General features: G+C 40.8%; 1 protein-coding gene across 4 annotated transcripts in view; it reads left to right on the forward strand.

Moving 5' to 3' along the window:
* Window positions 1-566: 566 nt before the first annotated feature.
* NAV1 (neuron navigator 1) overlaps window positions 567-15536 on the forward strand; it is a 345632-nt gene continuing 330662 nt past the window's right edge. For all 4 annotated transcript variants that reach the window (XM_053706924.1, XM_053706925.1, XM_053706926.1 and 1 more), the window contains exon 1: window positions 567-1765. In XM_053706924.1, the coding sequence (XP_053562899.1) occupies window positions 1258-1765 (508 nt within the window). In that variant the 5' untranslated portion in view covers window positions 567-1257. The remainder of the gene's footprint in view (window positions 1766-15536) is intronic.

The raw sequence follows: 15536 nt of genomic DNA on the forward strand, positions 1-15536 counted from the left end.
CCATAACATACTATACTGTACTGATTTATACAATATTTTGTGTCCCAAAACAGTTACACACACTTAAAGGTAAAGTATAACTTTCATGATTCTGAAAGAGCATGTAATTTAAAACAACTTTACAATTCACTTCTATAATCTAGTTTGCTTTGTTCTTTTGGCAACCTTTGTTGAAAAGCATACCTAGGTCGGCAATGGAATGCACTAGGAGCTAGCTCATAATTAGTGGCTGCACACCCTTTTGTCTTACCCAATGTGTTCAGTTTGGTCCCAGTAGTGCATTGTTGCTTCTTTATCAATGGATATCAAGAGAATGAAGCAAATGTGATAATATAAGTAAATTGGGAGTGTTTAAAACTGTATTCTCTATCTGAATCAGGAAAGGGAAAAAAGGGATTTAATGTCCCATTTGGGTTTCAATATCCTGCATACTGAAAACACATCCTGTGTAAAACCACAGTATTATGTAAGTCCCATGCGTTCAGTTCTCTTGACCACGCCTCATGACATTATATTGCTGATCTGCTCGCTCTATTTTTCATACTTTTATTTGAGTTTCTTTTCCCTCTTCTCTCCCTGTACTCAACCTAACGTCTGTCTCTCCTGCTCTCCACTTCTGTCCATCTCTCCTTCATCCCTCCCTTTCTCCTCCTCTATGTGACAGTCTTTCGCCCTCCCTACTTCCCTCCTCCTCCCTCTCTCAGCATCCTCCGGGAGGTAGAGGAAGCAGAAAGCAGAGGGAGTGCCCTGTGCTCCTTATACCGCTAGGACCAAGAGGGAGGGGGGATAGTCCATTTGATCGTCCGGTGCAGGGACCTCGATACACGGCAAGCATCTCCGTTTGGACAATATATTTCCATTGTTTGATTTCCTCCCCTTGCTCTATTTTTTTATTCTGCCTTCTCCATATTTCTACGATTTCAGCCAACACGTTGACCCTGTGGTTTTCCATTTACAATCTCGTTTTTCCTGGCTATTTCCTCTCTCATTGTCAGTACATTATTACATCCCATTCCTTTTTATTCCTATAAAACATTTACCGCTGCTATTTGTCTTTTTCCATTGGTTTCTCGCTATTTCATCTTTTTCTAATCTTCCATCTTACCGTTTCGCTTTGCATTTGCCATTGTTATCTATTTCCCTCATTTATATACCCATCTTTTCTCCTCATCACTCCCCCTCTTTCGTCTCTTCATGTCCCGGTTATAACCTTCCCTCCTCCCCTACACCCTCTGTCCAGGGAGGGGAGGTGAAACGATGCAGAGGAAAGTGAAGCCCCCCTCGGGGGCGGTACCAGGGCGCTCAGCTGAACTCCGCGTGTTTCGTGGCCCTGCACCTACAGTACATGAGTCACGCCTCCCTGGGGCCCCACTTCGGCGCCAGCGTTCGCTCACAAACCTTTCTGTGTTAACTGATGCTGAGAAGAAGCTAAGACTTTGTGGCCCGGACTGGTGTGATGATTTGTCTACCGTGACCCCTGCTAGGAGCCATACTACGGCACCTGCTTCCCCTGCCATGTCCAGGGCACTGTCCCGTTCAGAACACTCCCTGCTTCAGCCAAAGACCCCAAGCCGCATCCCCCGGGGTCCTTATGCAGAAGTCAAACCTATAAGCAAAGCACCAGAGACGACCCCCGGTGGTCCTGCAGGGGAGGATTCTGGGAAGGATCCATCGGATGATAAGAAGACTTTCTTGAAGGTGGATCCAGAGTTAGTAGTTACTGTACTGGGTGACCTGGAGCAGCTGCTTTTCAGCCAGATGTTAGGTGAGACCTGTGAGAAATTGCTAATAAATTACTTTGGTATTTGGGAAGTTGACCTTTACAGGGTATAAATGCTTTGGGGTGAGGGATATTTTTCAGCAATTGACCACTCTGTTCACTTGAGTGTTAGTGAATTCTTATTGCAGTAGCCATAGACTTTGTTGGGTCATGCATTCAGAGTGATAAGGCATGCAAGTGTGGACAATGATAGCTATGAATGGGACAGAGAGGCATTGTTTAGTTTAATAAAGCTCTCATTTGAGTGCAACATGACTTTGTGTGTAGTGAGTAAATTATGCTGTGTGACAATAAGGCAAATATGGAGTTCAATTCAACATTGTATAGAGATTTATGGATTTGTGGGGATTATGTGTTTTTTTTTTTACCAATTCCATGCAGAGAGGCTTGAGTACATAAACCATAATTCAATTACCTGAAACAACAACGTTCTACACTGTGATTGCTTATATCTGTGCAGGATCTTATTTATATGTAGCTTTGACTGGCCAAAGTTTAGAGAATTAGATACATAAATACATTTAGGTTTTTCAAGAAGCTTATCCCTGGAGTGCTCTGATTTTGCAAAGCCATGCAAGTTTTGGTAAGGAAAGCAGGACTTAAAAAATATCATAGTTATTTAATTTACTGGGTTTCAGATCTAAGATTGTGTGAGGTAGTAGTATGAGGTGAAAGAAAATGTGTTTTAAGTAGAGCTAATGCTAACACAATGTAATGAGAGATGATTACAATTCTGAATGAGAGACAGGAGTAAGTGTGATTTGACAGATTACTGCCAGAATCCTTTTCTGGTTTTGACCCAGTGGCCATGTGCAGTATTAGTTTATGTGGGTTTCCTCTTTTAATGGCTGATCTTTTTTAAAAGAAGTGATCCGCTAGGCAGAATAGTTTTGAGATTTGGTAATATGGAGAATCCATCTTTAATGACTCAGTATAAAGCATGCTTAGATGAGTCAGGAAATAGGGCATGCTATAATCACTCTTAGGAAGACTGTGACGCTGATTTACCTATCCGTAAGGGAACAAGGATAACACTCAAATTATCTTAATTCATCAGTGGCTAGAGGTTTTCTTAAAGGGACATAATATCCAACATTTTTCTTTCAGGATTCAGATAGATCATACAGTTTTAAACATTATTTCAATTAACTTCTATTATCTAATTTGCTACATTCTCTGAATATATGTTGCTAAATAAGCAGCAATGCACTACTGGGAGCTAGCTGAGACATGGGGTGAGCCAATAACATAAGGTATATATGTGTAGTCACCAATCAGCAGCTCCTAAACCTACCTAGGTATCCTTTTTCAATCAAGAAAACAAAACAAATTAGATAATAGAAGTAAATTTAAAAGTTGTATAAAATCACATACTCTGTCTAAATTACAAAAACATTTTTTGTGCTTCATGACCATTTAAAAGGGGCTGAATTTGTTATATATTCCATGATTGACTTATAAAGTTAGTATATGTCAAAAAGTTCAGGGTGAGGAGTGCAGAGAGAGCAACAGGAGGGGGGAGTAGCAGTATGTGAATATGAATGTAGACTGGATGATCTGCCTATGTGGGGGCATTTTAAACATTCTAAAATGTATACAAAGAAAACTGAATTGTATTAAGGTAATAAGCATAATTAAATTGACAAAATATAGTTAGGAGTAATATTGTAAAATAATGTTGTATGTGTATATATATATATATATATATATATATATATATATATATATATATATATATATATATATATAAATTCTAATGCTGCGCTTTATAAGGGTATTCCATATCTATATGATGATACTGGGATTCCTGGATATTGATTAATATGTATACATATATAGTGAACAATATAAATGCTATATATTTATACTATTTAATATTAATGATTTGAAGGATCTGTACAGAAATAAAAGGTCTACATGATTCAAAATGGAGATGCAATAACAGAGCTGACTGTGTTTGTGTGGTCTATATACATATAAGCTTTGGGATGTCGTGTGGGGAAACAACAAAATGATAGTGTTAAATCCAGGCTGGAGAAGTGAGTATAAGAAAGAAACGGGAGCATGGCAGAGGGTTAATGTCAATGTCGAAGGTGTTAATTGTTGGGGCACAGAGAATGAATAGGAGTTGATAGCTGTAGCATGTGGTCAGTAGTGTTAGATTAGACCAAGATAGAATCTCTGTCTGTGGGGGGGGGGGGGGAACTATAGGAATAGTAAAGGATTCACAAGGAAATTATTGTGTTTGTATATTGTAGGCACCCAGTAGAACAGATTGGTTATGATGCATAGCTGGATGGAGATTCATTGGGAATGCTGTGTGTGTGGGAGTGGTACCTTGCTGCTTACAACTGAGTAAAATCTCTTTGTTCACACATACAGACTGTACTGCCGCAGGCAAAAAAATGTAAAACTATTCAATAATATATGTAAATAATGAGTATTACCATATAATGTAATAGTGTGGCTGTAATATGGCATGAGGAATGCTCTTAAAAATGTTTTTACCAATGTATGGAGTATCAATACCAACCCTCATGTGCAGTTCATTAGGGTTACTATGATCAGTATATAAATATCAATATATAGATTCTTATTGTTTTACCATTCACATTTAGCAGTAGCCTACAGATACTTATCATTATACCATAATGCACATTTTAAATAAGGTACCATCTGTATTCAATGGTGTGTATTCATTGTGGGTGTATGGATACTCATTATTATACAGTGCAACACATTCATTAGCAATGTATGGGTGCCCATGATTATGGTACAGTAATGTTCATTCGGTTTGAGTATGTAGCATATAATATTCTTTTAATTGTGTCCAGAAGTGGTTTTATTTTTGCTGCACCTACCCCATAATTGCTGTGTTTAAACATGGTACCGGAAGCAAAACGCATGAGATATTGTATACAGAGTAATTCTGGGGGATAGCAAGCGATGGTACTTGCCTAGATGTGTTTATTGCCTATACAATAATTCTATGGTTCTTACTTTTATGAAATGGAGGATTTTAATCTCATGCTTTTATCCCCACCATAACTTAAAGGGATACTTGATTCCGATAGAGCAGGCAGTTTTAAGAGACTTTCTAATTACCAAATTTTGGATATTTTTTTTTATATACACACTTTTTGAGGCACCAGCTCCTACTTCACAGGGTATATGTACACTAGTCTGTGATTGGCTTATGAGTGCCACATGAGACAGGGGGCCAGCAAATTGGGGGGAAAATTTGTTTTCCAGAAAAAAATGTGTTTATTTGAAATTCAGAGTATTTGTTATTGCATTGCCTTATTATTATGCACTTGTTCATTGTGCAATTGTACTGTATTTGGTGGTATTAATAGTAAATAGAAACTCATTAAAAATGCCCATTCATCACTACTGGTTATAAACTCTGATGCACATGATTACTAAATTCAGGACCATAATAGAATAAAATTACATTCTGTAATTTTATGACTATTGGCCTTACACTGTGTGTTTAACCCAACAAATTAAACACACAGTAGAAGTAGCACTTGGGACCTACAGAGCGCTGCTTGGGACTCACAATCAGTAGCGCCAGTTTTATGGGCTGCTAGTGACGGTTCTATGGGGTGCTCCATATATATTATTTGTGCTGTGTTTTTCAACTTTTTAGCCACCTTTGTTAGTGCCCCAAATATTACATTCTAGAACCACCGCTGAGTTCTGAGTCGTTCGACTAGCACTGCTGATTGGATTAATGGCAGCTTCTGCTCATGACTAGCAGTACCCTATGGGTACTGATCGGCACTTCTACTGTGTGTTTTTACCCCTTTGCAGGGTTAAAAAAACAGTGTAGGGTCGATAGTCTTAAAATAACAACAAATTAACAAATTAGAGCATTTTTTTTTACTATTATGGACTGTGTATTTTATGGCATAATGGATAGTTATATGGTTGCTCAAACAACATTTCTGGATCCTTAATTTTAAGATTGGTGCCTAGATTTTGAACAATTATTTTGAACCCTGTTTTACAGAACCACTTTATTTGGATTTATCAGTCTTTTTTGATGAATGACTGTGATATTATATTCAGATAATCATATACACCAGTGTTTCTCAACCACAGTCCTCAAGTACCCCCAACAGTCCAGGTTTTTATTATAGCTGAACTAGAGCACACGTGAAATAATCAGCTGATCAGTAACCATGTTAACCAACCTGTTCTCATCCATCAGCTGACTATTGCACCTGTGCTCGAGTTCAGCTATAACGAAAACCTGGACTGTTGGGGGGTACTTGAGGACCGCGGTTGAGAAACACTGATATATACAGGGTAGCTGATGTTTTGTCTCCTACATCTTCATCAGAACTCATTGCTGCTAGAGGAGTAATACTACAATTGTAGATCAAAGTCCTGACAAATCCCTCCCTCGGTTTAGACAGACACAGTATTCATTTTTTTTTTTAGAAATGGAGGCCACAAAAAAGCACTGGAGGGCAATATTATACCCCTAGGCCAAAGGCTGGACACATCTTTTCTTCACCATTAAAACATGTTGCATGTTTACTACCATTGTGCAAAATATTCATGATCAGTTTATATAGAGTCATAGGTCTCTAATGAAGTGCATATACTGTATGCTTATTATCATTAGACAGGGCAACATGTTGTTTTACTCCCCTGGCACAAAACTTTTTGCCATTGGGTACAGCCAATCACGCGCCAAACCTCTGTATCAGCGAGTCTGCAATCTTAGGGTTAGACCATAGGTGGAAAACTAAAATTAAGCACATAAGATTCTATGATTTATATTTAAAAAGTGCTTTAGTGAAATTAATATTATTATCATGTAGTGTTTTAAAATATTTAACTTTAGTGTCTCTTTAAACAGTGTTTCATTGCCAGTATATGAAGACTTGGCAACATTATACAGTGTATTTTGTTCATAAAAAGTATACAGTATATATACTCTCAGAAGGTGATTTCTTTATTATTTATCAATGTGCATGTACTCAAAATTATTACACAGCACATTGTGGTTTATTTTAATGCTTTAGAAATGTTTATCAAAAGTTTATTTTTTTTCTACACAATGTAAGATTTTTTGCAGATAATTTTTTTTGGATAAACTTTTCAAAAGAAAGGGAACTTAACCATGTTTTCATTGTTAGCTAAGTAATAAATTAGATCCATTGTAATAAAGTGATATTACTTCCCATGACCTAAAACATTCTTTATTATTGTGCCACTTACATTAGGAAAAAATATGAGGGAAGTAATATTCATGTTACTACATTTCTGAATTCACAACCCCAGCTCCACGCAGGATCATTTCATTGTGGTATATACTTGGGTATAGACACCTTTTGGGTATAGCACATTTCACCATAGCATATTTCACTGTGGTCCTATCTATATCTGGCGCATGCCTGCATGACACCCTTTCACAGTTCTATAGCACTACCTTACCTGACACTTTTTCCTGTGACAAACTTTATATCAGTGTTTCTTAACGCCAGTCCTCAAATGTCACTAACCAGCCAGATTGTAAGTTCCCTACCTTAGTACAAATAAGTCAGTAGAAGGGAGGGAAATACAATTTAGCGGCTGTTAGCGGTACTTGAGGGTCCAGATTCAGAACTTTTTTCATTTTCTGCAATGAGATTTTTTTTTTAGTGAAATAGTCATTTTGAAATTCAATTTTAAATTAGGCAATTACATTAAAGTACCAGCTTAATTGCAGTGTGTTAATTTACTGGAGAGAGAGCAATTTTTTTAAATTTTATAATATATTGCAGCAGTTAAAAATTGTATTGCAAACTAACTATAATAAAAATAAATTAAAAAAAGGCATTTTGTTAAGATTTTAAAGGTGCATTGCTCCCAAGAAAGTCTTACATACAGGAGTCACAGGTTTGCAGACTAGGAAACACTAGGGACGGGTTGACAAAATCCCAGAGAGCTAGTCATCAATCAGTGCCCTGCCTCGCAGTGCTGCTCCATATTCTTCAAGCTGTGCTTTGCACTGACTTCACAATGCAGCCAGAGCACAGCACTATTTGAAGAGAGCAGCAATTTAAAGCGAAAGCACCAACAGTTCCTGGATGTGTCCTGTTCTTTCTGCAGACATGTTGCATTTTCTGCGATGACATCTCAGATCACAGCATGTTCTGCCTTAGGGCTTGAAGGTAGAATTGAGAAACAATGAATTATGGGATACATTGAGTATTTATTTTAGCTGCACCAGGGCAAACAATAATAAGAGGACAAGGGCTGAGTATCCCTTGCCATTGTTCAAGGTACCCCCAAGGGTAAATGTATGTACCACAGTTTGAGAAACAAGGTACCAAACGATCAATCCCAATTGGTCTTTTAGACCCACAAGGTATAGATACTGATTATCATTGTTATTTTTCATTATAAAGTCTAATGTGTATATCAGAGTTGGGAAATGTGTGTCAAATTGGGAGGTAGTCACATTTTTTAAGACTTACTGTAGCTAAAATTTTTAGGACCCATGGGAGAATTTAGCTACAATTTTTAGGACCCATGGGAGAATTTAGCTACAATTTTTAGGACCCATGTGCGTCTTGCCCAAGTTGAATGTGGGTCAGATTCACTGATTTGCCCTGCAGGAGAATCATCACTCAGCGCCTTATGATACGATCCCCCGCATGGCTCTGTGCTATTAATAACCTCAGCACAGACACTCAAAGCACAGGCTCTATTGTCACTGTACAGATCCCAAGTATTGCTGTATAGTGCAGAGGTTTCATCAGTAATACGTACAGTATATACTCTGTATTAGACTCCATTGTGTTCATTATTAGTGTAACAAACAGTTATATGCAAAATTATAAATGCGGTCTGTTTATTGCCATTGTTTTGATTTACATCATTGTAGTGTTTTAACTGTAACATACGTGATTTATTATTTTATTTTGTATAAGTCTGCATTCTGTGAGTTTTTTTTATCTGCTCTATTAATCATGATAATTATGTTATAATTATAACTATTATCATTATTATTATTATTTGTAATGCTTCAACAGATTCTGCAGAGACAAAAATAAAGACAAGACATGCTGCAAAATTGTATTATGTTCAGCTTGTGCGTTCTCTACAGCTTGCAAGGTCTTTTCAAATAAATAAACACAATTAGAATGTGTACTGCTAAAAAATGAGATCTTTGCACTCCCATATACGCATAGAAGGACTGTGCGTGCTGTGTTCACGTGCGCCAGTGTTATGGAGAGCGGGATTGAATAGAAATCTTGTTAGCCTGCTGTGGAAGGGGCTTCTGAACGACCTTCCTTCCTGCTCAATGTCAGTGCAGCTGGAATATTAGAGTGAAAAGGTCAGGACGATGTGTCACAGAGCTGGCAGTGCTGCTCTTACACAGCTGGCGGTGTCAGACGACTTCACACATACATGCACATATACACACGCGCACATATATCACACGCGCACATATACACACGTGCAGTCAGTCTCCTCACAATCCCATCTCTACACGCTGTGCCAACCTTCGGGCTGCAAGCACAACCCTCTTCCTTCTCACACTCACATACATTTTTTCTCCCATTTATGCAGCAGTTATTGCCTACCTCATCGTGTTCATCTCATAGATGAGGCAGTACCAGTCCCTTCCTTTATCCATACAGCTGTTAGCCCCTGCCTACTCACACACAAGGGAGGCAGTGCCAACCTCTTCCCTGTAATCATTTAGCTGTTAGCCTTCTTACATAGTATGCTGAGCCATACTTTTCCTTGTACGAGGCATTCTCATTTGCATACCCAGTAGGCAGTACCAGGGTACTTTCCATTGTTAATATTGTTAATATTGCTAGCCTTTTTGAAAGCCCATCCATTTTAGGGGGAGACAGATTTGTTCTAATCTAAACAGACAGTACCTTTTTAACGTTTTATAAACTAGGTATAAGCACACACCTTCCAACGCCCACCAAAATACTATGATCTGGTCTCATTCTCTCTCACATTCCAACAAACACACACAGTGCATGTCTCTTGTCAAGCACACAACTTGCTTATATGTGCATCAATTAAATTGAAGTTTCACACATTCCGTACCCCCACACCCAGCATAAATTTTCTACTTCTCTTCACAAAGCAGTGCCAGTCCCAGCCGCACACTCACACATGTATAACAAACAGCCCTTTCCTTTCAAATCCTCATGGGTACTGGAACAGTACCAGTCTTCCTTTTAGCTTGCTTACAATTTTAGTGCAGGCTCCCTTTCATGCATTGTGGGAAATTGCCAGCTATCGTCTCATGCATAATGTGCCATCTACTCTTTCATACATGGTGGGAGATTACCAGCCTCTCTTTCATCAGTGTCTAATTTTATTTAATGAATAGTGTGTTAGTGCTGGCCTCACTCTCATGCCTAGTGTGTCAGTGCTGGCCTCACTTTCATGCATAGTGTGTTAGTACTGGCCTCACTCTCATGCATAGTGTGTTAGTACTGGCCTCACTCTCATGCATAGTGTGTTAGTGCTGGCCTCACTCATGCATAGTGTGTTAGTGCTGGCCTCACTCTCATGCATAGTGTGTTAGTGCTGAACTCACTCTCATGCCTAGTGTGTTAGTGCTGGCCTCACTCTCATGCATAGTGTGTTAGTACTGGCCTCACTCTCATGCATAGTGTGTTAGTGCTGGCCTCACTCTCATGCATAGTGTGTTAGTGCTGGCCTCACTCTCATGCCTAGTGTGTTAGTGCTGGCCTCACTCTCATGCATAGTGTGTTAGTGCTGGCCTCACTTTCATGCATAGTGTGTTAGTGCTGGCCTCACTTTCATGCATAGTGTGTTAGTGCTGGCCTCACTCTCATGCATAGTGTGTTAGTGCTGGCCTTACTCTCATGCATAGTGTGTTAGTGCTGGCCTCACTCTCATGCCTAGTGTGTTAGTGCTGGCTTTACTCTCATGCCTAGTGTGTTAGTGCTGGCTTTACTCTCATGCATAGTGTGTTAGTGCTGGCCTTACTCTCATACATAGTGTGTTAGTGCTGGCCTTACTCTCATGCATAGTGTGTTAGTGCTGGCCTCACTCTCATGCATAGTGTGTTAGTACTGGCCTCACTCTCATGCATAGTGTGTTAGTGCTGGCCCCACTCTCATGCATAGTGTGTTAGTGCTGGCCTCACTCTCATGCATAGTGTGTTAGTGCTGGCCTCACTCTCATGCATAGTGTGTTAGTGCTGGCCTCACTCTCATGCCTAGTGTGTTAGTGCTGGCCTCACTCTCATGCCTAGTGTGTTAGTGCTGGCCTCACTCTCATGCATAGTGTGTTAGTGCTGGCCTTACTCTCATGCATAGTGTGTTAGTGCTGGCCTTACTCTCATGCATAGTGTGTTAGTGCTGGCCTTACTCTCATGCATAGTGTGTTAGTGCTGGCCTTACTCTCATGCATAGTGTGTTAGTGCTGGCCTCACTCTCATGCATAGTGTGTTAGTGCTGGCCTCACTATCATGCCTAGTGTGTTAGTGCTGGCCTCACTCTCATGCCTAGTGTGTTAGTGCTGGCCTCACTCATGCATAGTGTGTTAGAGCTAACCTCACTCTCATGCATAGTGTGTTAGTGCTGGCCTCACTCATGCATAGTGTGTTAGAGCTAACCTCACTCTCATGCATAGTGTGTTAGTACTGGCCTCACTCTCATGCCTAGTGTGTTAGTGCTGGCCTTACTCTCATGCATAGTGTGTTAGTGCTGGCCTCACTCTCATGCCTAGTGTGTTAGTGCTGGCCTTACTCTCATGCATAGTGTGTTAGTGCTGGCCTCACTCATGCATAGTGTGTTAGAGCTAACCTCACTCTCATGCATAGTGTGTTAGTACTTGCCTGACTCTCATGCATAGCATGTTAGTGCTTATCTCTCTCTTATGCATTGCGTGTTAGTGTTAGTCATTTATGAATTTAATTAATATAAATGTTAAAATGATATGCATTGTCCTGTATAGTGCATATTATTTTAAGTATTGTATCTAATTTAAAATGTTTTTATGTTTGCTTGTTCATTTTATTATTTTAAACATAAATATATATTTTAAATGTTATATTTATGTTTTAAATAATAAAATGAACAATCAAAAATAACTACATTTTAAATTAGATACAATACTTAAAATAATATGCATTATACAGGACAATGCATATCATTTTAACATTGTATACTTTATTTGTCAGGTAGATAGCAGACATGACGTAGGTGTAGACGTTCTGTGGGAGTTCGCTGGGCATTTCAGGGGAGTGTAGCTAAGATGTAACATAGGTGTAGGCGGTATTAGGGAGTTAGCTCTGCATTTTAGGGGAGTGTAGCTAAGACGTAACGTAGGTGCAGGCGGTATTAGGAAGTTAGCTTGGCGTTTCAGGGGATTGTAGCTAAGACGTAACGTAGGTGCAGGCGGTATTAGAGAGTTAGCTTGGCGTTTCAGGGGACTGTAGCTAAGAAGTAACGTAGGTGTAGGCAGTATTAGGGAGTTAATTGGGCTTCCAGAGGGAGTATAGCTAGAGTATGATGTAGGTATAGGCGTTCTGTGGGAGTTAGCCGGACGTTTCAGGGGGAGTAACCTGTACTTTGATTGGAGTACAGGTTATGAGTAGGGTGTCAGCCATGTTTGTCTCGCCACCTTTTCAGTGACGAGACTTTATTTTGTGAGGCAGTTAGTGTAGATGTAGTTACACCTAGGTCATTTTAAGTGTTCAGACACAGAAGCCGTGTTTGGTTTCAGTGAGTGCACTGTGTCTGCGCTGTTTAGGAACACTTCAATATGCCCTCCCCATTATATCCTATGGCGAGGTCTGCAATGTTTAGCTGACGTAGCACTCTCCATTATATCCTATGGGAGACACATTGCGGGTCCTCCCCCTTTTTTAGAAAATATCGGCAGTTTCTCTTCTGGTCTGTCTGCAGTCTGAATTTCAATAGTAGATTTTTTTCCGACAAATTTCAAAGTTAGTTAAATTTTCCTTCCACCCGGCATCATGTGACAGCCATCAGCCAATCACAAAATAAATATACGTATATTCTGTGAATTCTTGCACATGCTCTGTAGGAGCTGGTGCTTAAGAAGTTGTGCATATAAAAAGGTTATGCACATTTTTGATAATGGAAGTGAGTTTTTTTAAATTGTGTGCTCTTTCTGAGTCATGTAAGCTTTATTTTGACTTTAGTGTTCTTTTATGCTTACAGTGCAGACATTTCTTTCTTGTATATAAAACAAAAGTGTCAGCCCCTTCTCTTGAATACTGTTTGTCAGCCTCCTACAAACTATAGTAGTGTTACCCCATCACACAAGTTGTGTCTATTTCATACTTTCAGTTATATATATTATATATATTATGATAGTGCCAGGCTACCACTCATGGATATCATAGCGGTGCCGGCCTCATTCTCATTTATAGTGTCCAGTCTCCCTTGCCTCAGTGGCAGCCTCTCTCTCATGTGCAGCATGTCAGTGGCAGCCTCTCTCTCATGTGCAGCATGTCAGTGACAGCCTCTCTCTTATGTACACAATGTTAGTGGCAGCCTCTCTCTCATGTGCAGCATGTCAGTGACAGCCTCTCTCTTATGTACACAATGTTAGTGGCAGCCTCTCTCTCATGTGCAGCATGTCAGTGACAGCCTCTCTCTTATGTACACAATGTCAGTGGCAGCCTCTCTCTCATGTGCACCATGTCAGTGGCAGCCTCTCTCTCATGTGCACCATGTCAGTGACAGCCTCTCTCTTATGTACACAATGTCAGTGGCAGCCTCTCTCTCATGTGCAGCATGTCAGTGACAGCCTCTCTCTTATGTACACAATGTTAGTGGCAGCCTCTCTCTCATGTGCAGCATGTCAGTGGCAGCCTCTCTCTCATGTGCACCATGTCAGTGACAGCCTCTCTCTTATGTACACAATGTCAGTGGCAGCCTCTCTCTCATGTGCAGCATGTCAGTGGCAGCCTCTCTCTTATGTACACAATGTCAGTGGCAGCCTCTCTCTCATGTGCAGCATGTCAGTGGCAGCCTCTCTCTTATGTACACAATGTCAGTGGCAGCCTCTCTCTCATGTGCACCATGTCAGTGGCAGCCTCTCTCTCATGTGCAGCATGTCAGTGGCAGCCTTTCTCTTATGTACACAATGTCAGTGGCAGCCTCTCTCTCATGTGCACCATGTCAGTGGCAGCCTCTCTCTCATGTGCAGCATGTCAGTGGCAGCCTCTCTCTTATGTACACAATGTCAGTGGCAGCCTCTCTCTTATGTACACAATGTCAGTGGCAGCCTCTCTCTCATGTGCACCATGTCAGTGGCAGCCTCTCTCTTATGTACACAATGTCAGTGGCAGCCTCTCTCTCATGTGCACCATGTCAGTGACAGCCTCTCTCTTATGTACACAATGTCAGTGACAGCCTCTCTCTCATGTGCACCATGTCAGTGACCGCCTCTCTCTCATGTGCACCATGTCAGTGACAGCCTCTCTCTCATGTGCAGCATGTCAGTGACAGCCTCTCTCTCATGTGCAGCATGTCAGTGACAGCCTCTCTCTCATGTGCAGCATGTCAGTGACAGCCTCTCTCTCTCATGTGCAACATGTCCGTAGCAGCCTCTCTCTCATGTACACCATGTCTGTGGCAGCCTCTCTCTCATGTGCACCATGTCTGTGGCAGCCTCTCTCTCATGTGCACCATGTCTGTGGCAGCCTCTCTCTCATGTGCACCATGTCCGTGACAGCCTCTCTCATCATGTGTACCATGTCTGTGGAAGCATCTCTCATCATGTGTACCATGTCTGTGGCAGCATCTCTCATCATGTGTACCATGTCCGTGGCAGCCTTTCTCTCATGTCAGTGGCAGCCTCTCTCTCATGTGCAGCATGTCAGTGGCAGACTCTTTTATTCTTGCTGTGTTAGTACCAGCCTCCCTCTCAAGCTGACATTGGAAGTTGTGACCTCATTATCTAGCATATGTTGTTTGTACCATCTTCAGTTTCTGGCATACTATGGCAATAGAAACCCCTCTCTTTTTGTATACTGTGCCTATCCTTTATGCATGCTGTCATCCTCTCTCTCATTCATGCTGTAACAGTTCCAGCCTCCCTTTTATGCTATTTGTGCCAATGACAGCCAGTCTAATACATACAGTTTTACTACCAGCATGCCTCCCATGACTTCTGTGACAGTACCAGCCTCTCTCTCATGATTAATGTGACAATATTGCACCAGGTCCTCTCTTATGCATTCTGGATCAGTGCCAGCTTTGTTTCCATACACATATTAATTATTACCCCCTCTCTATATAATGTCTATGCCAGACACATGCACAGTGGAAGTATTGTTTTTTCCATTTTAAATTAACCCTTTAAGGGCTAAGCACTTTCCCACCTGGGTGCAAAGCTGATTAGAAGATTTTCTTCTAGATCCCCAAGACTTATACGATTGGAAAAGGTTAGGCGATTACCTTTCCAACGGTGGGTCTTGTGGGTCTGTAGCTGCTTAGATGCCTGAGATACAGGCTTCTAAGCAGCATGCCCCCTTTTTCTATACTTGTCATTGTCTGTTTTAAATAAAGTTGCGCTGTGACGTCATCATGTCATTGCACGTGACGTCACCATGCAAAACGTGAAGCCCTGGCTATGCCTGTCACTATGCAGGCCCGATCGCCGGGGTAGGAGGGGGTGGGAGCCCCCAGATCTCCCTCAAGGTGGGAGAGTGCTAACGACAGCGCTGAGCCGTCGTTAGCACTTGAGTTGGAAACTCTTCGAACGGCTCAGAGCC

The sequence above is a fragment of the Bombina bombina genome, chromosome 3 (assembly GCF_027579735.1).
Source record: "Bombina bombina isolate aBomBom1 chromosome 3, aBomBom1.pri, whole genome shotgun sequence".
Classification (NCBI taxonomy): Eukaryota; Metazoa; Chordata; class Amphibia; order Anura; family Bombinatoridae; genus Bombina; species Bombina bombina.